Source organism: Ornithorhynchus anatinus, chromosome 14 (genome assembly GCF_004115215.2).
Source record: "Ornithorhynchus anatinus isolate Pmale09 chromosome 14, mOrnAna1.pri.v4, whole genome shotgun sequence".
Classification (NCBI taxonomy): domain Eukaryota; kingdom Metazoa; phylum Chordata; class Mammalia; order Monotremata; family Ornithorhynchidae; genus Ornithorhynchus; species Ornithorhynchus anatinus.
Genome location: NC_041741.1, coordinates 1845583 through 1871637, shown reverse-complemented (window position 1 = coordinate 1871637; position 26055 = coordinate 1845583). Strand labels below are relative to the sequence as shown.

Genomic DNA, 26055 nt, shown 5'->3' with positions numbered 1-26055 from the left:
TTACTATGTGCCTGGCACTGTTCTAAGCACCAGAGTACGTACAAGGTAATCAGGTTAGACACATTCTCTGTCCCACATGGGGCTCACAGTCTTCATTCCTGTTTTACAGGCGAGGTAACTGAGGTCCAGAGAAGTGAATTGACTTGCCCAAGGTCACAGAGCAGACCAGTAGCGGAGCCAGGTCTAGAACTCAGGTCCTTCTGACTCCCAAGCCCACGCTCCGTCCACTCGGCCACGCTGCTTCTCTTTGAGTTGACTAAGGTCTTCATGCCTAGCTTCTCATGACCTTCTCAGAGCTCAAAAAAGGCTCATTTCCTGTTGTGAGCTCCAGCCGAGGCCCGGGGAAAGGCAGGGGTGAAGTCCACGTCGACCCCTACAGCAGCTTGGACCAGGATTGTCCCCCCGCCCCGCTGCAGGAAGCCTTCCCCGGTTAATTCACCGGACTCCCACCACATCATCTCGGACGGATTTCATTCCCCTCCTGAGCATTCATTTATTTCTTCAACTATTTCATCCTGACATATTGGCACCGCTTCTTCTTTGTCCTCCTTCCGCTGTTCGTAAATAGTCTCTCTTCCCTGTTAGTGCTCTCCTGGAGGATAACGCGTTTTGCTTCTGTCGAGTCTCCCCAGCCACTAGTACATGACATTTGTTGAGCACCGACTGATTCACCGATGGACCCCGCACCCTCGACCCCGGGGTCTGGTAGCACCTATGTCCGGGTGGTTCCTTACGTTCGCCCAACCGCCCCTGACGACGGTGGGACTCGGCTTCCCCTCGTGGGTCACAGGGCTAGTGGAGACCAGCCTTGGACTTCAGAGCCTTCAGTCGATCACTCAATCAATCAGCCGTATTTATTGAGCGCTTACTGGGTACAGAGCACTGTACTAAGCATTTGGGAGAGTACAATTCCCTCCCTAAACCATCCCCCGACCAGCTCTTGGCCCCTGTCCAGGTGACCTGGCATGATCCCTCTGGTGCCCAGTTGGGTGGGGAGAGGAGAGGCCTTAGGCCAGCCCACGCCACTGAAGCTCAGAGTGAACCCAAAGATGGATTCAGAAATGGATCGGCCTACTGGTTTCCCAGAGAGAAACGAGGCTAAACTCAGAAGAGGGTCTAGAGCTAAAGAATGGGGATGGGGTGTGGGGAGGGGATGGAGGGAAGGGGAAAGGCTGAAGGGAGAGGCTGGATAGAGAAGAGGAGAGCCAATTCGGAAAACTCCTTGTAGCGAGCAGAATTGGCTGAAATGTTTCCTGCCCGGACAGTGAGTGTGTTTAGAGAGTAAGCCCAAATAGCCGGCTGCTCCTCTAAGTTGGTTCGGACACTTCCTTGCCATTGCACCAACCCCAGAAGCCCCGACTCCGGGCACCCGTGGGAGGAAAAGACTTCACCTACGTAGGGCACGGGCTCTCTGCTGTCCCAAACCGCCAGCTGAACCGTCTGGCCAAAGACTGCCCATTTCCCCAGTTAGGCAGAAAAGGCACATCCCTCACCAACTCCTGCCATGACAGGGCAGTGAAAAAGACAACCCGAAGCTATTCCGGTCAATAGACAGTTCTCTCTCTCTCCTTCTCTCACACAAACAGGCAGCCTTCGACTTGAGGCGTCTCGAGTGACGAGGAACGGCGTTTACAACATTCCTCGGTCGACAGCTTTTCGAGCCATCACTTTCGACTTCCCAACAAACCAGCCTCCTTTCTGCCACTAGTCCTGGGGAGGGATGAGAAGGGAACGAGCGAGGGAAGATGGGCCGTGATTAACGGGGAAACGATTTTAAAATCCGTGATGTGGGCGAGGGAGGAAATGGGGGAAAGTTTAAAGAAGGAGTGGGCGAGGCCGGGGGAGGAAGATTACCCGACGGTCAGGGGGTGTCACCGGGGAGGATCGACACTTCCGATGAAGTAAAAGTCGATTCCCTTACCGTGGCACCTCTCCGACTCATTGTAAATACCCGGATGTAGCTATATCACTCATCTGAGGTCACAATTCTGGGTACACACTCATGCTTTCTCCCTCTCTCTGTCTCACCTACTCACTCTTTAAGACTCTCTGTCTCTCACACACTCATACTCGATCTCTCTCACACCCCACACTCACATTCTGCCTGTCTCACACTCTGTTTCTCACACACACACTCTTTCGGTCTGTCTCTCACCCACAGTCACATTCTGCCTGTCGGTCTCGTGCATACATTCACATTTTCTCATGCACTTATTCTCTTTCATTCTCTTTCTCTGTCTCACTCTCACACTTACGGACAAACATACCGACATGCCCAATGGTAGGGCAAGACCGCCCCCCGTCCGAAATCTCCCTGTCCCCCTAAAATCCGACGACACACCCAAGAGGAATTCGCTCCTCACGAAGAACAAACATGTACGCTGCTGCGTGTGGGTGGGTCTTGCGCACAGACACACTCGCAACACAGAGACGACGACTCAGGTTACTTACTACTATTTCACCCCACTTCCCCATGCTGAGAAAAAGAAAGAAAAGGAGAATGAGAGGCCTCCCGGAGGCTGAGGCTGAAGGTGAGGCAGGTAAACAAGTCAGAAATAACAGTCCCAGCCAGGGAGGCCTCCCCGGTGATAGAGGACGTGAGTCGAACGTGCGACCGGTTTCGGAACGTCACTGCGGCCCGCGCCGGAGCAGGGCCGGCTTCGAGCTCGGACACCGCGTCGTTTCACGCTAAAGCGTCGGACAGAGATCGGCAAACTCGTTCATCGTCAGGGTTTCCATTCCCAAATTAAACGTGCTTTTTTCACAATAATGACCATGATGAGTGCGGTTAACCTAAACCTAGAAAGAGACACGGTGATGAAAGCAAGATATTAACCCCACCTGTCTACTCCCACTGTACAATATGTACTGTGCCTATTTACGAGATGCAGTGCGTGGATGGAAAACCTCACTACCGTAAAAAAAAAATCATCGCACGGTACATTTAGCGCGCAACATGCCGCCGCTTCGGCCCGGCATACGGCGATCGCTGCCCAGCAACCCCTGGGCCCGAGCGGCTGACAGCCGTGACGTAGCGGGATGTGCCGTACTGTCGGCCCCAAGGTAAAAACGAAATCCACGTCACCGAAGGCCGCGACAGGATCACAGTCCGATTCAAAATTCATCTTCAGAGCTGTCGGCCAGGAGCATGACCCGATCTTGCATGCTGTTGAACTCTCGCTGCTGAAGGAAAGAAGGGGGGAGAGAGAGGGGAGGAGAGAAGCGTGAAACTCCTTGGGCCAATGAATTCTGGTTTCGAATTAAGAACGAGAAATAGCATCCTGCAGCGGAGCCCAAGCACCAGCCTCAAACGCAGATCTCTATGAGCCGTTTGCTCCGGGAAGCCGACTGGCTCAGCAGAGACCCCGGGGGCACGGCTTGCAATCTCTTAGTGTGGCCCTACCTTCCTCTTATGCCTCTTGAAGCCGTTCCTCTTCCGGCGATTCATGATCTTGATGCTGTAGAGGGCCCCCAAGATGAACAGGGCTCCTGCGATTCCGACACCCACGGGCACCAGCATCCCAGACATGTACCCAGCCTTTAGGAGAGGGAGACGAGCATCAGAATACTAAACGGAAGGCCACGCCGGCTTGCTCTCCAGGGCGGCCCATCGATCGGACTACCCGCTCTCCGATGCGGCCGACTGCTGCGGTGGAGGGCTGCACCCAGCTTTATCGCGGTTAGCACTCACGACGGGCTCCGTGACGAAATAATCACAATAATAATAGTAATGGAATTTGTTACGTGCATCTTATGGGCCAAGTGATAATAACAACGGTATTGTTATGCTCTTACTGTGCGCCAGGCACTGTACTAAGCGCTGGGGTGTATACACACGAATCGGGGTGGACACAGTCCCCGTCCTACGTGGGGCTCACCGTCTCAATCCCCATTTTGTAGATGAGGTAACTGAGGTCCAGAGAAGTTAAGGGACTTGCCCAAGGTCACACAGGAGACACGTGGTGGAGCCAGGATTAGAACCCATGCCCTTCTGACTCCCAGGCCCGGGCTCTATCCATTACGCCATCCCACTACAGTAGACTTTAAACTGTGGCCCTCTAGACTGTGAGCTCACTGTGAGCAGGGAATATGTTTATTTTTATAGTGTCCTCTCCCAAGCGCTTAAAGCATGCTTTGCACACGGTAAGCGCTCAATAAATAAGATTGAATGAATTAAATTACTGTAATAAGCACTGATTATCTTAGCCTAAAGATAATCAGGTCAGACACAATCAATCAATCATATTTATTGAGCACTTACTATAATAATAATAATAATGTTGGTATTTGTTAAGCGCTTACTATGTGCCAAGCACTGCTCTAAGCGCTGGAGTAGACCAAGGTAATCAGGTAGTTCCACGTGGGGTTCACAGTCTTCATCCCCATTTTGCAGATGAGGGAACTGAGGCACAGAGAAGTGAAGTGACTTGCCTAGAGTCACACAGCTGACAAGTGGCGGAGCCAGGATTAGAACCCGTGACCTCTGACTCCCAAGCCCGAGTTTTTTCCACTAAGCCACACTGCTTCAATGTGCGCTAAGCTCTTGAGAGGGTACAGTACAAGAGAATAGGCAGACACGCACCCTGCCCATAATTAACTTATAGTCTAGAGGGGAGACAGACAGTAATATGAATAAATACTTTATAATAAATTATTTAATGATATGTACATGACAGCTGGAGGGTTGGGCCTGCCAGAAGTCCGAAGTCTAAACCACAAGATTTGTGACCTTTGGGCGTTTGATATTCGCCCCACCCCCAACCCCACAGCCCTTCTATATATATTAAATAAATATTTAATGTATTTAATAATCTTTATTAAATTATAGATTATACATCATTTATTTATATTCATGCCTGTCTCCCCCTCTAGACCGTAAGCTCATTATGGGCAGGGAATGTAGCTGTTAATTCTGTTATACTCTCCCAAATGTTTAGTACACTGTTCTGTTGTACTCTCCCAAATGCTTAGTACAGTGTTCTGAACATAGTAAGTGCTCAGTAAATACCACTGATTGATTGACTGATAGACTCTTTAGGCAATCAGTGCTAAATGAAGTAAAGTTTCCACTGAAAATACTGCAGAGTGGGTTGATGTGTTCCCAAGATCCAGAAAATCCACTAGATCATTTAAAAATAGGGATGAAAGAACTCAGTGAAGATGTCAAGATGTGGTAGTAATGAAACACTCTGGGTTAGATGCTTTTAGGAGGGCGTATTTCTTTCATATTCCATTCAGCAAAAAAAGCGCCCGCTGCTAAGAGAGTAGAGATCTGCCAGGATCTGATGCTAAGTTGAAATGAGCTTTAATCATTCTATTTGAGTCTGCCGCAAACACTTCATAGGTTGAGGAGGGGTGGTGAAGGGAGATGTTTAAGTCAAGGAAAACTCTGCAGCTTAGGAAGCGAGAGGGCACTGTGAAATGCACCATCATTAAAATTCAGTAGCATTATGACAAGAGCTAACCAAGTCCGGCTTTGATTTTGGCCCGGAGGAGTTATTTGGGATCTGCAGTGTTATCCCCACCACCATCACGATCATCTGTTCCTCCCCCAGAACCGCTGAGGATGTCAAAAGTCAGACCCAGAATGATCCATCTGGGGAAGACTAGGCTGAAACTCTGCCTTCCCACCTCAGCGTCCGGGACATACTCTGCCACTGTCAGGAGGAAGGTATTAGGTAGGAAAAAGTCTCACGTCAAACCATCACCTAATCAGTTGCATTTACTGAGCACTTATTGGGTGCAGAGCACTGCACTAAGGACTTGGGAGAGCATGATATTCCCCGAGGTGGAATTTTTAAAAATGCTTCTCCTCTGCTTTGCAGGATGACAGCCCCTCGCCTGGGGATAGATTTTCTGAACGGAGATACCGGGTGAAAACATGGCTGGCCCACGATATCGGGTCAGAACATCATTGACGTGGCGATCTTCTGTCTCGTGGTTGAAAAAACAAAACAAAAACCCAGCACCCTTGCAAAAGGAAACAAAAGAAGAAAATACTTTTCCTACCTTGTCTTTCAGCTTTTCCATCCAGCTTCTCACTAGAAACAAAAATAATATTTCAGTAATTATAAATAATATTTCAGTAATGACGACGACCCTCGGATTTTCCCTCGTGTTCATTCAAAAGCACAATGAGGGGCTTAACACCCAAAGTTTGGGAAAGAGGTTGAGAGGACTAAAGTGATGAGGTTTCTTTTTGCTTTCTTGCTCGTTATTGGATTTTGGGGATGGGAACAAAGACCACCCCTTACTGTTTGGGGATAAAAGATTTTGTTTTATTTTTGTTTGATCAGTGTCCCTAGCAAAAGTAAAGAAAGGAACGAGGCAGGTTCAAAGGCCGCTAAGAAATAGCGCATTTTCTGCTGGCGGTTCATCTTTGACGCTAATTGTTCATCTTGCTTCCTAATTCAAGATGCTAAACTTGCCCTGGAACTGTCGGAAACTAATCGTACCTTGGGGGTCCCCAGAGTTAAGTGAGCAGTGAAGCTCCCTCCAACTCAGTCAGTCGTATTTATTGAGCACTTACTGTGTGCACAGTACTGTACTAAATACTACGGGAGAGAGCCTGCTGTGGGCAGGGATTGTCTCTGTTTGTTCCTGCATTGTACGTCCCAAGCGCTTAGTACAGTGCTCTGCACATAGTAAGCGCTCAATAAATTCGATTGAATGAATGAATGAATGAACAATATAACAGACACATTTCCTGCCCACAAGGAGTTTACGGCCTAGAGGACTGTAAGTGAAGCGACTTGTCCAAGGTCACACAGCAGACAAGTGGCGGAGCCGGAATTAGAACTCAGGTCCTCTGACTCCCAAGCCCGGGCTGTTTCCACTAGACCATGCCGCTTCTCAATACTTAAAAAATCCTCACTTCCAATTACAGCTTCTTCTACTGATGCTAAATGTGCCTTGTTTCAAACGGGGCAGGAAATCTATTCCCTGTTTGTCCTTCATCATAATCATAACTTGGAGGGTCCTCACGGTAGGATAGGATGAACCACTTCTTTGTACGCTGCCAACGGGGAAACCCTCACTCATTGACAGGGAAGCAATTAATTGAGGAGAATTTGATTTAGTTCTTTCAGAGGTTCACACAATACTCTAATCTCTCCTTTCGCACGTTAATACTTTGTTGACTTAGCTCTTCAAGACTCAGGGGTCTTCAGGGCTACATCATTGGACCGTTAATTTACTGGGATTTTCATGAGGGGACGAGTTCGTTGTTCTGCTCTTACCCAGAGAGTGGGCAGCCCCTTTCCCCCCCGGGTGGCCCCATGCCACCCTTTGCCCCATGATCTGGGACCGGCCGAGACCCTCAGTGGGGTGGCAAGAAGGAAACCAAAGAAAATTCTTCTCTTACTGTCTTAAAGCTCTTTACGTACACAAAAGTAAGGAAGCAGTGTGACCTAGTGGAAAGAGCACCGGCCTGGGAGTCAGAGGATATGGGTTGTAATCCCAGCTCCACCACATAGCCTCAGTTCCCTCATCTGCAAAATGGGAATTAAGACCGTGAGGCCCACGTGGGACAGGGAATGTGCCCGACTCGATCATCTTGTATCTACTCTCGAGCTTAGAACAGTCAGTCCTTAACGAATACCACAAGTATTATTTTTATTATTATTAAATATGGTCACTCTGAGCAACTGGTAACAGGATTCCTTCTAAATTGCTCACACCTCCGGGTTTTTGGGACGCGACTCTCAGGCTAATTAAAATTCAATGATTCAGGGTGAAATAGCAAATATTCCAGTGAGTACAAAACACTGTCAGTTCTCCGATAATGCAGGGGTTGCATTCTTGCAACGCCCCTGCAGTAAGAACACCATATGCTGCGGTATCTTTGTGTGTTAGGCGTCTACTACGGGTAGAGTCTGTGCCGTGCTTGTTGAAGGCCCATCTCCTCCCAGGGGCCTTCCCTAAGCTCTCTTTTCCTTTTCTTCAACTCCCTTCTCCATCACCCTGACTTGCTCTCTTTCCTCATCCCCACTCCCTGACCCACAGCTCTTATGCATGTATCTGTAATTTATTTATTTTGATTAACGTCTGTCTCCCCGACTAGACTATAAGCTCATTGTGGGCAGGGAATGTGTCTGTTATATTGTACTCTCCCAAGCGCATAGAACAGTGCTGTGTACACAGTAAGCACTCAATAAATACAATTCATTCATTCAACAGTATTTATTGAGCGCTTACTATGTGCAGAGAACTGTACTAAGCGCTTGGAATATACAATTCAGCAACAGATAGAGACAATCCCTGCCCAGTGACGGGCTCACAGACAGGGGAGAGAGACGGACTAAAACAAGACAACCTAACATAAAGAGAAGTAGCGTGGCTCAGTGGCAAGAGCCCGTGCTTGGGAGTCAGAGGTCATGGGTTCGAAACCCAGCTCTGCCATCTGTCAGCTGTGTGACTGTGGGCAAGTCACTTAACTTCTCTGTGCCTCAGTTACCTCATCTGTAAAATGGGGATTAACTGTGAGCCCCACGTGGGACAACCTGATTACCCTGTATCTCCCCCAGCGCTTAGAACAATGCTCTGCACATAGTAAGCACTTAACAAATACCAACATTATTATAATCATGATAAATAGAATCAAGGGGATGTACCCGTCATCAACAAAACAAATAGGGTAATAAAAATATATTGACTGACTGATTGTATACATGCTGAAGGAGAGCAACGTAGTGGGCACTCACTGTGTGCAGAGCGTTTTGCTAGGAGCCTGTTGTGCGAAGAACACGTGTTAAGCGTTCGGGAGTACATGATAAAAATGGAATTCCCGATCCCAGCCCTTGTGGAGTTTACTTCCATCCTTGTCCTCCGTCTCCACTTCTGGTTACCTTGGGAGTTGGGTTGGAGGCAGGGGGAGGTTTCAGAGCGGTTGGCAAGACTGATCAGATTGGTCCCAGGGTGAGCATGGCAGCTCGGGGGGGGGGGTAGCTGTCAGCTGGGCAGACTCCCGGACCGAACAGGAGCCACCCATGGGGCATGGCATCCTAGGAGAGAATGCCCCACTGCAGCAGTTCAGTGGAAACCTCTTTGGTTCTAAAAGGCCAAACTGCCAGCCTCAACCTTTCGTAAAGGCAGCGGGAGGGATCGGAGGGAGGCTGGATGGATGCTCGCGGATGCTGGGAAATCCCTCCCAAAGAAACTTGTGCTCCTGGTTGCTGTGGTTAATAATAATCATGGTAATTACGGTACTTGTTAAGCGCTCACTATGTGCCAAGGACTGTTCTAAGTGCTGGGGTAAGATACAAATTAATCAGGTTGGACACAGTCCCTGTCCCACACGGGTCTCACGCTCTCATCCCCATTTTCCAGATGAGGTACCTGCATAAAAAAGAAGTGAAGTGACTTGCCCACGGTCACACATCAGACGTTTGGCGGAGCCAGGATTAGACCTCAGGTCCTTCTGGCTCCCAGGCTTTGGCTCTAAGCCACGCTGCTTCTACTCAGTCAGAGCACAGGGCCAAAATGTCCTTCAAAATGTCCTCAGCTCCCTATGGCCCTCCTTGTCTCCTGCTCACATCATCAGAAAGGCTTTCAGTTGGGCACCAGTCGCATCCTTGGGCAAGTCACTTAGCCATCTGGAGTCTCGAGTTCCTCGTCTGAAAATGAGAATAAAATTTTTCCTCTTCCTCCCTCTTAGACTGTCTGAAAATGAGAATAAAATTTTTCCATGAGAATAAAATTTTTCCTCTTCCTCCCTCTTAGACTGTGAGCGCCGCGTTGGGGTAGGGACTGTGTCCGATCTGACTACTTGGCATCTGCCCCAGAACTTAGCATGTAATAAGTGCTTAACAAATGCCATTACAATAGGGGAGAGGAAGAAAATGAAGAAACAGTTAGGGAAACCGATGAATCTAAATCAATCCTTCTAAGCCAGTGGAAACAGAGCCGACAACCAGCCCATAATATTACCAGGTTCCTCTTTCCCTGACATTCTTGGCGGAGTCTGTGAGACACCAGAGTCCATTTTTCTAAAACAACCCACTTCTCATCCGTACTGGCCTGACAAGTTAATAGCGAGACACTATTTAAAAGCCTTCTCTTCCAGAAAAAAGAATTCACTTAAATGTGGAATAAATGCCGGGAAAGGACATATTTCTTTGGGAGGTAAAGGGTTGGGAAGATATCCCTATGGGTGTGCGGCGGGGAAAGGGAAGAGGGATGGGGAGGGGAAGGGTCTTTTTGGAGGGGATTTCGAGTCAGAGCTGGGGACAGAGGGAGGGTGGGACAGGGAGGGTCATTCAAGTCTTTGGTTTCCTCCTACCCCTCCTGCCTTTCCTCGACTCATTAAACCACCGGTTTTTAATCTCTTTTGACCTGAAAATTCATCTCACCTAATCATAGTTAATCACCCGACGGTACTTCTTGAACGCCTACTCGTTGCAGCGCACCGGACTAAGACGCAAGACACACCTTCCCTAACCTCAGGAAGCTTCTAATCCAACGCGAGAGGCAGACAAACTCAAACAATTTACACATAGTGGGAGCAGAAGGAAGAGTAAAGATAATATAGATCAGAATGTGAATATAATGGCTGAAATAACTGGATCAATAATTAAATATACATATGTACCTCAGGGTTAAGATGGATACGACCACGTGGACAGATACACACTAAAAGTGGCTGTGGGGTTACTAGACTTGCTCGCAACATTGTCATTCATTTTCCCCTCCTGGTCCCCCAAACTGAGCAAATGGTTATCCTGGATGGGAGGGAATGTCATGGAGGTCCCTGGAATTCAGAGGAAGCAGGAGGTAGCGAAGCAATGACTATCGGTCTTCCCTGAATAGCTTGCCATTCCTCTCGAGATCTCGCCCCTTCAAGAACAGAAGAGGTGACGTCTGCCTGCTTCTATCTGGGGCCACACTCAACGCAGATGAGCATCAATACACAGCAAATCAGATTCATTTAAGAACGTTACACTAAAAGTCACTCACGTTTAGCCCTTATAAAAAGGGTTGGGAGTTTAACAGCCAGTCACCTTCTCTTAAGAAACCGAGAAGTCTCTTGCTTTCGATGTTTCGTCCAACACACAAAAGCAAATGTATTTCTCACGATTTTTCTTGGGAGTGCTATGAGCATATATCTACAAAAATCAATATAGTGGTATGAAGACACCCCCCGCCCCCCGCCAAAGCTGAGTGTCTAGAAGTCTCTTTCAGGGGTGGTTCAAAAGCAGGATTTGGACCATCACAAAAACTCCCTTTCCCTTTCAAGGGTCAGCTTATTGATCATGGCTCCAATTTATGAGCCCCCCGAGTCACTGTGAAATGGCAAAAAGATCAATAAACGTCTTGTGTTTGCAAATGAAAATGAAGAAGGCAGTGTTTGAAAAAGGAAAAGGAAAGGAAAACAGACTGAATTGTGTTTCTCATCAGACACTTTCTCTAGTAATTAAACCCCAAAGCACTAAGCATCGATTAGACCCTGGAAATAAAATCTGATTATCTCAGAGACTAATTTCCATTCCAACGCTTTTATGACTTGCCTAATGGAGCACGGATTCGAAATAGCCTCAGTGAAAATATACTTGCTGCTACCTGTTAACACACAGAATGGAGTCCATACTGAACCACTGTTTCTTTTTAATTCCGAGAGTGACACTCAGAAGATCTTCCATTTAATTGGAAATAAGGCCATCTACGTTATTAATGGCTTCCAACCTGATTTTCCTCTTGGTGCTCAAAGGTGCTCAAAATCTACATGCATTATTGGTTATGTATTTCCAAGCGCTCTAGGAAAATCCACCCAAATACTGTGCCCTTGGCAAAATCTCCAATTTTAGAAGCAAACCTTTTCCTGGGATTTGCTTGGAGTATTCCCAAGAGGCTTTGGGAGGAACAGTAGCTGAGTAGCTGTTGTTTCTTTGCCTAGAGAAAAGATATTTCAAATCCTTTGAAATAATGGGAACGAGTAGAAGCACGGAACTCTGTCCTGCCCATTCAGGTCACATCTCCTCCAACAGGCCTTCTCCCATTAAGTCCTCTTTTCCCCGGATTCCTCTCCCTTCTGCATCATCTAGGCACTTGGATCTGGGACCTTTGGACATTTGATCTTTACTCCATGGGACTTATGTTCCTATCTTTAAATTATATATTATCAATTATTTATTCATATTAATGCCTGTCCCCCCCCCGCCAGGCTGTAAGCTCGTTATGGGCAGCGAAAGTATCTGCGAATTCTGTTGTATTACTGTAGTCTCCCAAGTGCTTAATAAAGTGCCCTGCACATAGTAAGCGCTCAAGAAATACCACTGATTGATTGATGAACTGACTGTCTTCCTGCCCCAGGACAGAAATACCCTGACTCTAGGCAGACAAGAGTTCAGTTTGGGCAATCGGAGCCACTTGGTCAATCAATCAACAGCACTTGTTGAGCATTTCCTGAAGGCAAAGTACTGTATAAAGTGTGGAAAAGTACAAAAAAATTAGAAAACCTGATCTCCACCCTCAAGGAGCTCACAGTCTAGTCGGGGAGATGGGCATGGATGACTAAGTGCTAAAATAGCATTCATTCATTCAGTCGTATTTATTGGGTGTTTACTGTGTGCAGAGCACTGTACTAAGTGCTTGGGAGAGTACAACGCAACAATAAACAGAGTATACAAGTGAGAAGCAGGGGCTTAAGTGCTGACATACAGCAGAAGCAAGAGGAGCTTACAATATCAGGGGATCAGGAAAAAAAAACTCTCCCTGGTCACAGGCCCTCACAGAACTGTCAGTCTGCATCAGGGAAGCATAAAAGCAGCATCCCCTCGTGGACAGAGCTTGGGTCCGGGACTCAGAGGGACCTGGGTTCTAATCTCGCTTCCATCACTTGTCTGCTGAGTGACCTTGGGCACTTCGCTTCTCAGTGCCTCAATTCTCTCCTCTGTAAAGTGGGGATTTAGACTGGAAGCCCCCACGTGGGACAGGGATTGTGTCCAACACAGTTTGCTTGTATTCACCCCGGCGCTGGGTACTGCGCCCGGCATATAGTAAACACTTAACAAGTACCACTGTAATTATTATTACCGTTGTCATCAGAGAAGCCACCAGCCACCAAAGGCCTCCATCCAACCAAGTGGCCCTCGGGGAGACCAAGAAGCTCATAGTGAACAGATCCCAAATGATTCCCTTCTGGAATGAGATCTGGCCTAGTGATTCCAGAAGGCTCCACTCATCTTTTTTCTCATCTTCCTGCCGTAAGCCATCTGAGAAGCACTTAGCTAGTTTCCGCTTGGTTCACATTCTGAAAGGCAGCGGTCTCGAATTAAATCTTGCTATTTAGAGAGACTTAGCGCAGAGGGCTGGCTGTGCTACGATGCATTACTAAAATGTCACACACGTTGAAAAGTCTATTTGAACATTATTAGCGGGTGGCTGCATGAAAGAATAATTTAATTTGGGGTCTGGAAACAGCACTTTTAGATGGCAATATATGAAAGGAAAGTTGTTTCGGTAGATCGTTCGATATCATCTCCCATCTTCAAATGCTTTGAATTCTTATTCTCTTTAGGAATAAACTAATCTTGGTCCTTGCACAAAGGTTGGCAGTTGTTTGAAGCAGTAGACTTAGTATTCATGAGGTCCCACTTTGCCCTACTGCCCTGAAAGATTTGACAGGTGCTTATAAAGTCACCGCACCCCAACAACAGGTATTTAAGGTTCCAATTATTATTTCAGTTTGCCACAGAAATATCCCACCTTTCCAGAACTTTTACTCTCCACCCCAATCCAGGCTCCTTTATGTTAACGCAGTGTGTTTCAGGCAAAGAGAGTGTTTCTGAAGTTAAAAAGTAATAATAATAATAATGTTGGTATTTGTTAAGCGCTTACTATGTGCCAAGCACTGTTCTAAGCGCTGGGGTAGATACGGGTAATCAGATCGTCCCACGTGAGGCTCATAGTCTTACCCATTTTACAGGTGAAGTAACTGAGGCCCCGAGAAGTGAAGCAACTTGCCCAAAGTCACACAGCTGACGGGTGGTGGAGCCGGGATTAGAACCCACGACTTCTGACTCCGGTTTCTTTCCACTGAGCCACGCTGCTTCTCTAAGTACAGCAACATCTACACCATTCTATCGCAAACTACGTCCAAAGAGTTACCATATCGTGTTAGCGTTCCATAGCAAGATACCCTAAGACTGGGATTCAGAGAAACATATGAAAAACCATCACTGCATCAGACCACCCAGGTTCTATCCACTAGGCCAAGCTGCTTCTTGTTTTAGCATGAAACAGTCTTGCCAAAGTCGCTCGAAACATCACCTCGGCTTTCCGATCTGTGAACTGGGGGTTCTAATGATAACCCTCTGAATTTGTTCGGTGCTTTGCCTTTTTCCAAGGCGCTTTCACTTCAGCCATCACCCACCGTCTTCGTGCCACCTCTGGGAGGCAGGGAGAGGCGGGGATCCATCATCCTCATTTTACAGAGGAGGACGCCGAGGTCCAGAGAGGTTAGGTGGCTCCCTTAAGGAAACACAGCAGGCCAGGGGCAGGTCTGGGACTAGAACACGGGGTTTCCCGACTCACACCCCTTAGGTCTTTCCACTGGGCACACCGTCTCCCTCCCAACTCCGCTGGGAAAGGCCTAGCTCACCACGCTGCGGACAGTCACCCACCTGCCAAGCCGCATCTGCCTGGCTGTCTGCCCAGATCGTATCCAGGGACGAGCTTTCATTCCCTCAGTTCACTGTGCGTGGACGGTAATTAGTATGCGGATTAAGCAGGACTTGCAAACGCACAAAGGATTGGTGCATGCGAGCTGGCACACAACGCCTATAGATTTAGGGCCTCGAGACACGTCTGCTGCACGCCCTTACAGATACGAGTTCTCTAATTCTACTCCCATCTTCCGCAGAGCGGAAACCGTGTCAAACATCCCCCTCGCCACCCCCCGCCGGACCCCCTTCTCTACCCAGACGGACAGTCAGACGAACCCTCTGCCTCGTACTTGGGTTTCTTGAAAGGTCTGGGATGTGCCGTCCCAGCTCAGCAGCGACAGCGTGGTTCGAGCCTGCGTGACTTCACTCCAAATAGCTGTTGCAGGTGCCCCAGAGCTGCCAGAATCGCTCACGCCAGACTGAGCTAACGCATATATTAACGGCGTCCGGAGAGGCCGGTGGAGGGGGGCTGGGGTGGGGATGGAAGGGGTTGCGCCACAGAGGGAAGAGGAAGGAATCCGTCAGCGAGGAAACACGGTTTGGTATCCCAGGGTGAGACTCCCAGCCGAGGGGGTCCTGAGCCCCCTTCCTTAGAAAATCCTGTCTCTCACTGGAGGGAAGGAGGGGGTGAGGATGGTCTTAAATCCCCCACAGAGTAGTTCTGAGCCCTCCCTAAATCCTCAACCCCTACCCAAGTTACCTCTTGCCGCATATGCAGTGAAAAGCAACGCTCTCGTCAATGAGCCCGCGGCCTTACAAAGTTTGGCTGAGGCTTGAAACACTTGAATCATCTCGTTGCAAAACACATCAGGTATACGGTGCCTTTGTGAGTGGCAAATACCCAGCGTGGCTTAGTGGAAAGAGCCCGGGCTTGGGAGTCAGAGGTCACGGGTTTGAATCCCAGCTCTGCCACTGCTCAGTTGGGTGACTGTGGGCAAGTCACTTTACTTCTCTGGGACTCAGTTCCCTCATCTGTAAAATGGGGATTAACTGTGAGCCTCTCGTGGGACAAACTGATGACCCTGGATCTACTCCAGCGCTTAGAACAGTGCTCTGCACATAGTAAGTGCTTAACAAATACCAACATTGTTATGGGAGAAGCAGCGTGGCCCAGTGGAAAGAGCCCGGGCTTGGGAGTCGGAGGTCATGGGTTCGAGTCCCGGATCTGCCACTTCTCAGCTATGTGACTGTGGGCAAGTCATTTAACTTCTCTGGGCCTCAGTTACCTCATCTGTAAAATGGGGATTAACCGTGAGCCTCACGTGGGACAACCTGATTCCCCTATATCTACCCCAGAGTTTAGAACAGTGCTCTCCGCATAGTAAGCATTTAATAAATACCAACATTATTATTATTATTATTACACCCCTAGTGGAAGTGAGCGTGTGAGACTCTGTCTCACATCCCCCTCTCCACTTCTCATCCTTTAGCGAGAATTTGCATCGACGCACCTTTCAGATTAGAAAAAAAAAATTCCATTTGAACGCAGTATTTCCAGGCGGCGTCGCTTGTTTTAAAAATAGAGCGAACTGCTTCTCTGGGGGATGGGGCAGGGAGCCGAAGAGGCCGTCGAAGCAAACCGAACCACCCAGGGCAACATCTTAACTCTTGTAAGCTTCGAGGCTACAGCCCCAACACTCCCAAGGAATGTCTGGCCTAGATATGGGCGGATTAAAATCACATACTTTAATCATCCGTATTTAATGAGCACTTACTCTGTGCAGAAGTCTGGGCACATATAGTGTGCTTCACACTACTCTATACTCAGCATATACGGTATGCAGAGGACTGAAGGCGGCACTTGGGAACATATTAAAAAAAGCAATTTATAAAATACATTCAGTAATACCATAAGGACATGCGATCAATTCGTTGTGTTGTTTTATTTCACTTCAGTATAAGAAACATCACTCATGTCCTCTGTGCTCGAGAAACTTCCAACCTAATTTTTTTTATGGTATTTGTTACGCGCTCCCTCTGTGCCAGGCACTGTACTAAGCGCTGGGGTCAATACAAGCTGATCAGGTTGGATAGAGTCCGTGTCTCATATGGGCCTCCCAGTCTTCATCCCCATTTTACAGATGAGGTAAGTGAGGCACAGAGAATTGAAGCGACTTGCCCAAGGTGACACAACGGACAGGTGGAGGAGCCGGGATTAGAATCGAGAACTTTCTGACACTCAGGCCCGTGCTCTATCCGCTAGGCCATGCCGCTTCTCAGGCTGAGAAGATCTCGCGAAACAACGTACAGAATACTTTCAACTATCTCCTGTAGTTTATGTTAGTGTCTATCCCTGCTGCTAGATTGTAAAAGCTCCTTGAGCGCAGAGATCATATCCACATCCTCCTCGGTACTCTCCTAAGGGCTTAGTTTTGTGTTCTGCCCAGGGTATGTATACTACCGGAGGACTGATTGCCCGGAACGTGTTGGGGAGAAGAGCGTGGAAGTCTTTAATTAGGTGCGCATGAATTTTTAACATGACTCTAGCCAAAGAGTCTGTGGAGGAGGTTAAGCTTACTAGTTAACCCCCTCCTTCGGTTAACAAGACTGCGATCGCTTCTTAAGACTTCCACCTTGCCCTCACCAGGGAAAGTATTGATAACAACACTTTATTGTTAAATAGCATCGTGCTCTATTGCTTTTCCCAGGGCTGGTTAGATGTTATCGTATTTATCATCATGACAGGAAAATAAGCACTCACAGGTTCAGGATTTGGGGTTGGCGGTGCCCAAAAGCCAATTCATGACATCCCAGCTTTGGGGGAGAGTCAACCAGGGGCAAGTACATGGCAACCATTTCTCCCAGGCACTCTGTGTTGCCCTCCTCCCTCAGAAGTCCCGGAAAGGCAGCATGGCCGGCGGAGAGAGCACGGGCCTGGGAGTCAGAAGGGCCTGGGTTCAAATCCCGGCTCTGACAATTGCTTGCCGTGACCCTGGGCAAGTCACTTCACTTCGCCGTGCCTCAGTTCTCCTGTTCTCCCTTCTATGTAGACTAAGAACCCCATTCAGAACAGGGCCTGTGGCAGACCTAATTAACTTGTACCTACCCCAGCACTTAGAACAGTGTTTGACACATTTAAGCGCTTAACAGATACCATTAAAAAAAAAACCTCAATGCCAAAGTCCAGCTCTATAGGAAGCTGACCCCCATACTTCCAGGTGGATGAACCCACTCCCCCAAAAAACTCACTCCCACCCCCCAGGAAGCTTAACCCGAAAGAATGAGATGCCGCAGTCCAACTTCCGTAGGCTTGACCTACAGGCATTGACCCCTCAGCTGACACTCTCTCCTTCTTGTCAGTCAGTCAGTCAATCGTACTTATTGAGCGCTTACTGGGTGCAGACAACTGTACTAAGCACTTGGGAGAGGACAATACAACAATAAAATAGACACATCCCCTGTCCACAACGAGTTCCAAACTTCACTTTCCCACTGGGCTTCGCTCTCGACTCTCCCACCTCTGGGCCCTGGCTTACACCCTTCCTTCCACCTGGAGCTTCCTCCTCAATTCATTCATTCATTCAATAGTATTTATTGAGCGCTTACTATGTGTAGAGCACTGTACTAAGCGCTTGGAATGTACAAATCGGCAACAGATAGAGACAGTCCCTGCCCTTTGACGGGCTTACAGTCTAATCGGGGGAGACAGGCAGACAAGAACAATGGCAATAAGTAGAGTCAAGGGGAAGAACATCTCATAAAAACAATGGCAAATAAATAGAATCAGGGTGATGTACATCTCATTAAACAAAATAAACAAAATAAATAGGGTGATGAAGATATATGCAGTTGAGCGGACGAGTACAGTGCTGAGGGGGTGGGACGGGAGAGGGGGAGGAGAGGGAAAGGGGGGAGAAGAGGGTTTAGCTGCGGAGAGGTGAAGGGGAAGCGTAGAGGGAGCAGAGGGAAAAAAGAGGGGGAGCTCAGTCTGGGAAGGCCTCTTGGAGGAGGTGAGCTTTAAGTAGGGATTTGAAGAGGGGAAGAGAATTAGATTGACAAATCAAATCCGTCTTCTCCCCCTTTCTTCCAGGCCTATTGAGAAGCTACCTCTTCCCCTCCTGGGTCATTTTTTATGTCCCCAGATCACATCATTTTTCAATAAAAACGATCGGTCCATATCTCACCACTCCTCGAGAACCTCCAAGGGCTGCCCATCCATCTCCCCGTAAAACAGAACCATCTCACCATCGGCTTTACAGCACTCAATCAGCTCACCCCATCCTACCTCACCTCACTGACCTCCTGCTACAGCCCTGCCCGCACACTCTGCTCCTCTACAGCCAGCTTACTCGCTGTGTCCCGATCTCATCTATCTCGCCACCGGCCCCCTTCCCACATCCTCTCCCTAGCCTGGAACTCCCTCCCCTTCCAGATACGCCAGACCATCGCTCTCTCCACCTTCAAAGCATTATTAATTCACGTCTCCTCCGAGAGGCCTTCCCCGATTAAGCCCTCTTTTCCCCGGCTCGTTCTCCCTTCTGCGTCATCCCTGCACTTGGATCTGTGACCTTTGGACATTTGATATTGACCCCAATCCCCAACCCCACGACACTTATGAACCTACCTTTAAATTGTATATTATATATCACTTATACTTATTTACTCATATTAATGTCTGCCTCCCCCTCTAGACTATAAGCTCACAATGGGCAGGGAATGTGCCTACTAACTCTGTTGCACTCTCTCAAGAGCTTAGTACAGTGCTCTGCACATAGTAAGCACTAAATGAATATCACTGATTGATTGATCACTGGCTCATCAACTCAGACACCTCACAGATTTTGTGCTCATCAGTTTATGTAATCTCTACTTTTCTCACCTACCTGCTTTTCCCTCCTCTTCTTCCTCTCTGCAGATCATCTTGTTCGGCCTCCCCGTCTTTCCCATCATTGTAAACAATATCACTCTCCTCCCTGTCTCACAAGCCCTTGGCATTCGCCTCGACTCATCTCTCTCATTCAACCCACATATTCAATCTGTCACCAAATCCTGTCAGTTCTACCTTCACAACATCGCTAAAATCCGCCTTTTCCTCTCCCCCGAAACTGCTACTATACTGATCCAAGCACTTATCCTATCCCGCCTTGACTACTGCAGCTGCCTTCTAGCTCACCTCCCTGCCTCCTGTCTTTCCCCATTCCAGTCCTTACTCTGCCGCCTGGATCGTTTTTCTAAAAACCGTTCAGTTGACGCCTCCCCACTCCTTATGAATCTCCAGTGATTGCCTAGCCACCTCCGCGTCACACAGATTTAAAGCACTCAGTCAGCTCTCCTCCTCCTACCTTATCTCCCTGATACCCTACTACAACCCAGCCCACACACTTCACTCCTCTAATGCCATCCTACTCACCGTACCCTGACCTCATCCATCTTGCTGCCGACCCCGTGCCCACATCCTTTGGAATCTGGAATTCTCTCCCTCTTTATATACAAAAATACCACAACTCCCCACACCTTCAAAGCCTTATCAAAATCACATCTCACCCATAAGACCTTTCCCAACTAAGGCCTCATTTCCCTGACTCCCTCTTCCTTCTACATTGTTATGCAATTAGATTTGTATCCTTTAAGCACTTTATATTCACCTCAGCCCCACAGCACTTATGTACATATCCATAATTCAGTTTAATGTCGGTCTCCCCACTCTAGACTGTAAGCTCACTGTCGGCAAGGAACACGTCTACCAACTCTATTATATTGTACTCTCCCAAGAGCTTAGTTTTTTGTTTTTTTATGGTATTTGTTAAACACTTATTATTTAAGTGCTTTATTTGCTTATTTATTTATTTGCTTATTTATTTACTTGCTAAGTTAAGCACTTAGCAAATGCCAGGCACTGTAGTGAACACTAGGGTAGATATAAGTCCATGTCCCAACTGGGGCTCACCGTCATTTTGCAGATGAAGTAACTGAGGCACAGAGAAGTGAAGTCTGCCCAAAGTCACACAGCAATAATAATAATGTTGGTATTTGTTAAGCGCTTACTATGTGCAGAGCACTGTTCTAAGCGCTGGGGTGGACACAGGGGAATCAGGTTGTCCCACGTGGGGCTCACAGTCTTAATCCCCATTTTACAGATGAGGTAACTGAGGCCCAGAGAAGTGAAGTGACTTGCCCACAGTCACACAGCAGACAAGTGGGAGAGCCAGGATTAGAACCTCAGGTCCTCTGACTCCCAGGCCCAAGCTCTTTCCACTAGACCACGCTGCTTCTCAGTGCTCTGCACACAGTAAGCGCTCGATAAATATGATTGATTGATTAACAAGGAACATCTGTCTTGCTTCTGTAATCAATGATATTTATTGAGCGCTTTCTGTGTCCTCTTCCAAGGGCTTAGTACAGTGTTTTGCCCCTTGTAAGGACTTGATCAGTATCGCCGATTGATTGATTGATTGGGTCTCACTGCTCTGCTATGTTGTTCTCTCCAGGGTCTGCCTAGTTTTCAACCTGGTGCTTAGTATGCCAAACTCCACAAAATTTTGGCTTGAGGACAGGGCAGCCTGGCCCGATTCTTTTTTACAGCATTTGTTAAGCGCTTACTATGTGCCAAGCACTGTTCTAAGCACTGGCATAGGTACAAGTTAACCAGGTCAGACACAGTCCCGTTCTCACCTGGGGTTCACAGTGTAAGTAGGAAGGAGAACCACCTTTTGAATCCCCATTTTACAGCTGAGGAAACCGAGGCTCAGAGAAGTGAAGCCATTTGCCCAAGATCACACAGCAGGCAACTGTATAGCAGTTGAGAAGTTGACGGACATGTGTCAGTCAGAGAAGGCAGCAGGGCCCAGGGGAAAGAACGGGGCTGGGAATCAGAGGACCTCATCCTAGTCCTGGTCTTCCACTGACCTGCTGCATGATCTTGGGCAAATTGCTTTAGTTCTCTGTGCCTCAGTTTCTTCATCTGTTAAAGGGGAACGGGATACCTGCTCTCCACTACCTCTTAGATGATGAACCCCAGGATGGGTTTGATTGTTTTGTGTCCATCCCAGCACTTACCATGTAAGAGGCGTTTAATAGATACCATACTATTTGGGAAAAAAAAGAGGCTGACTAGATGGATGAAGGAATCTCGTTTAACCCACTTTCTTCCTCTCCGCCACGCAGGCCCAAACAAAGACCACGTATAAGAGTGACATCTGTGGCTGCCAACGCATTTGAGGGCTATTGTTCACCCTGGGGGGTGCTGCTAAACGAGGTAGAGTGTCTGAGGTCCAAAAGAAGTTCTGGGTTATGCTTCCTTCTGAAAGGATCGAAAGGTTTCCTGACCCCACCGGTCAATTCTCCTCCTACTCAGTGGGAGGCCTCTGGTGTCCTGGTTTTGACATTTGAGGTGAAGCCTCACATTCCAATCCAGATCCTGACCCCATTTTGGGTGCTGACTAAGAATTTATCCAGCCCCCGGCTCCCAAATCCCACAAACCTCTTGAAAGAATCGCTCACGAAGGCTATTTCCCCTCCTATTCACGACTTAAGTCTTGAAAAGTCTAGCTGCCACAGAAGAGAATCTTAGGCCTCGGCCACTCGCTGTTTCTAAATGAGTGGCACGACTTCAAAACCTGGTCTGGTCACACCCATGGTGCCCAGCTTAATGTAGAAACGGCCACCAAGAGTAAATAGTAAAGTTCACCACGACACCAAGCAAGACACAGTAAAGTTCACCATGGCCACTAAACAAGATACAGGGAAGTTCTTCACAGACACCAATAGAGATATGGTAATAATAATGTTGGTATTTGTTAAGCGCCTACTATGTGCCGAGCACTGTTCTAAGCGCTGGGGTAGACCCAGGGGTAAAGTTCCCTGTGACACCATGCAAGACACAGCAAATTTCACCACAGCCACCAAACGAGATAAAGGAAAGTTGTTCACAGACACCAAACAAGACACAATAAAGTTCACCATGACACCAAGCAAGACTGAGTAAAATTCGAGAGATAGAGGCCGAATTTTTTTCTATTTTACCCAGCCGTGTTCCCCCGGACCACGAAATATCCTACAGAGCAATCGATCACTCCTTACCACTGGCTTCAAGACCCGAGGTTTTGGCCAATGAAAGTGGAGGGTTAATTACAGCAGTCAGTGTTCTTACATTAAGTGTTTCCACTCTGTGCTGTGGATGGGGAATTAGTGGGTGCTCAGCAGACTTCCATCTTAGGGCAGTGTATTGACCCCCTCTCAGACTATTAGCTCCTCAAGGGCAGGAACAAGTGCCTAGCTACTGCTGCATTTACACAAGTGTTTAGTACATAATCTAGCACTAACTGCATGCTCAAAACACCCCAGCCCATTAGTAAAGCGCCATCAGCCTTCCTTGGGGGCAGGCAACACGTGTCTTGCTTTTGGTGAACATTCGAGTACTTAGTTCTGGGCTCTGCATCCACTGGGGGCTCAATAAATACCACCGATCGGATGATTGGTCGGTTGACTGGTAACCGAGGGAGAAGGTGCTTGTTCTTGTGATTCTCAACAGTGCAAAATGAAAGAAGGGTCTCCTGCTTCGTCCCAAGATACCTGCTCTGCGCTTGGAATATGAATTCCAATTTCCAAGCCAAGAGCCTGGCATCCCAGGGAGTGGAAGCTGGGATTCTCCAGCCTGCTCCATTCTTCCCAAATCAACATTTTAGACCCTTAATACTTCAGAGTGTGGACGCAAAAGATTGTTCAGGTATCTCTGGAGCAATGCCACGGCTTATGTCGGGAGAGAATAAATTTAGACTTTCCTTTCTGAGCCGTCTGCTTATCATTAGTGAGAAGCCTTTCAATGGGCGGTATTTTGCTACCCGCATGTTTTCATTAATGTTGCCAAATTGGCTCCTGACACGGCCACATCTCTGCCTGCTTTCCGATTCTCTGAAGGCACCTGAAACTTTTTTCAAATCTTGGGAAGAGAGGAGAGGAGGTAGGAGGAGAGGAAGGAATGAAGGCAGGAACGGGGGAGGGAAGGAGAGAAGGAAAGGAGGGAAAGAGGAGGGAGGCAGAGAGATCTTCAAGGTGATATTTCAGAAATCCCAATCCAATAAAGGAATAGCAGTAATACATCTGTCAGAGATGCTGACCTCTGAAACCCTCTAAGGAATTTTGAGCTGGGGGAATGACTGAAAGTTCGCCCACGGTGGTTCCCGTTTTCTGCGAGGGGCACACAATCAGGTAGGCCAGCGGGCAGTTAGAGATGCCTGTGCCTGAATTTCCAAACAGATTAAGAAGCTGGCGGGGTACCAATCCACTCTCACTCACCTAAGCCCTTTTTTTTTGGACTGGGTTCACCTCTCAGGCTCAGCCAGGATGACCCCACATCCCAGCTGCAGAATGGGAGGGATTTTCTCCAGCAGACTACTGACAGAAGTTTGCAGGTCTGGTTTCACGGAAAGACAGGCCGGCAGGGGACATTAAAACAGAGAGAGTCTATTCTCCCCTTTGTCATTTTTTTTAAAAAATTTCATTTATTTTATTTTTGGTCGAGAGATTTTTTTTGGCTGGCTGCAGCGTCCCCTACTGTTGACTAGGGAAAAGTGAACGTTCCCGCTCCCTTCATTGAGGCGCAAAAGGGGCAGCGGAAAAATCCAGGCCTCGTTTAAGAGTCCTGCTGCATCTATAATAATTTTGGTATTTGTTAAATGCTTACTCTGTGCAGAGCACTGTTCTAAGCGCTGGGGGAGATCCAGGGTCATCAGGTTGTCCCACGTGAGGCTCACAATCAAGATCCCCATTTTCCAGATGAGACAACTGAGGCCCAGAGAAGTGAAGTGACTTGCCCACAGTCACCCAGCAGACAAGTGGCAGAGACTGGACTCGAACCCATGACCTCTGACTCCCAAGCCCAGACTCTTTCCACTGAGCCACGCTGCTTCTATAGGCGGTGTGGGCCGGGGGAAAGAGTTCAGAGTCAGAAGATCTAGGTTCTAATCCCAGATCCCCCACCGCTTGCTGAGCCGTGATTCAGTCACCTCGCTCCCTCTGTTCTTCCCACCTCCCAGCCCCACGGCACTTATTTACGGATCTGTACTTTATTTATTTGTATTGCTGTCTCCCCCCGCGCCCCCCAGACTCTAAGATCACTGTGGGCAGGAAATGTGTCTGTTTATTATTGTAGTGTACTCCCCCAGGTACTTAGAACAGTGTTCTGCACACAGTAAGCACTCAATAAATACGATTGAATGACTTAACCCCCAAGTGGGACATTGGCATCTCTATCAGGGACCTCCGTATGCAATGTCAGCGTTGCCGTTGGTTGTCCAGGGGCGACGGTTGGGTAGGTGAAGGGTAACCCACGTCTTCTGGACCCTGGCAGGGCTGGTCAAAGACCCGATTTCTCCGTGGCTTCACTTGGCTTCCCTCCCTTGCTTCCTGCTTGATACAGGGAGTTTGCGCCCTAGAATGATGCGAGGAGGCTCTGAGCACTCCAAAGAGCACAGCTGGCTGGTCACCCCGCTCTGTGGGCTACCGTGGCTAGCACTGCCCATGCAGCAAAGTCACTCACCGATGAAGGGTGGCGTGAGGATCGGACTGGTTCCGTGCCTAAATCGGCGCTTCGAATCTGTGCCATCGCCTCCCTGGGGAATAGGGCACGAATGTTCCGCTGCCTTTCGGCAGCATGGCCTCGTGGAAACAGCAGAATTCTGGGACTCAGGAGCCACGGGTTCTAGTCCCGACTCTGCCACCGGCCTGCTGTGTGACCTCAGGTAAGTCTCTGAACCTTTCTGGGCCTGTTTCCTCAATCAATCTATTTCATTCGGTCGTATTAACTGAGCGTTTATTGTGTGCAGAGGACTGTACTAAGCACTTGGAAAAGTATGGGAAGAAGCGTGACCTAGTAGATGGGGCCCAGGCCTGGGAGTCAGAAGGACCTGAGTTCTAATCCTGGCTCTTCTACTTGTCTGGTGTGTGTGACCTTGGGCACGGCATTTAACTTGTCTGGGCCTCGGTTCCCTCATCTGTAAAATGGGGATTAGGACTGTGAGCCCCATGTGGGGCGGGGACTACGTCCAAACTGATTTACTTGTATCCATCCCAGAGCTTAGCACACTGCCTAGCACAAAGTAAGCATTTAACAGATATCACAAAAAAAATGGTCCATGGACACATTCCCTGCCCACAGCAAGCTAATGGCCTAGAGGGGGAGACAGATATTAAAATAAATTACGGATATGTACATAAGTGCTGTGGGGCTGAGGGGAATATTAAGTGCTTATCCTCAGGATAAAATACTGGTTCGCCCTTCATCTTGGACTCGCCCAGGGCCTCTGTTCACTCGGATGATCTTATTCCTACCCCAGACCTTAGCACAGTGCTTGGAACGTACTAAATGCTTAGTTAATGTTGACATTCTCTCCGTACCTTTGAAAATCCTGCAGTCCAGTAGGGAAGGGCAGGAAAAGCTACGATGGCGGAGATGGCA

General features: G+C 48.2%; 1 protein-coding gene across 3 annotated transcripts in view; it reads right to left on the bottom strand.

Annotated features, from left to right (window-relative positions):
- Positions 1–2432: 2432 nt before the first annotated feature.
- The window catches only part of ARMH4 (armadillo like helical domain containing 4), a 38365-nt gene continuing 14742 nt past the window's right edge, over positions 2433–26055 (bottom strand). For all 3 annotated transcript variants that reach the window (XM_016226122.2, XM_016226123.3, XM_029079062.1), the window contains 3 exons: positions 6010–6041; positions 3404–3538; positions 2433–3183 (listed from right to left, as the gene is read on the bottom strand). In XM_016226122.2, the coding sequence (XP_016081608.2) occupies positions 3115–3183; positions 3404–3538; positions 6010–6041 (236 nt within the window). In that variant the 3' untranslated portion in view covers positions 2433–3114. The remainder of the gene's footprint in view (positions 3184–3403; positions 3539–6009; positions 6042–26055) is intronic.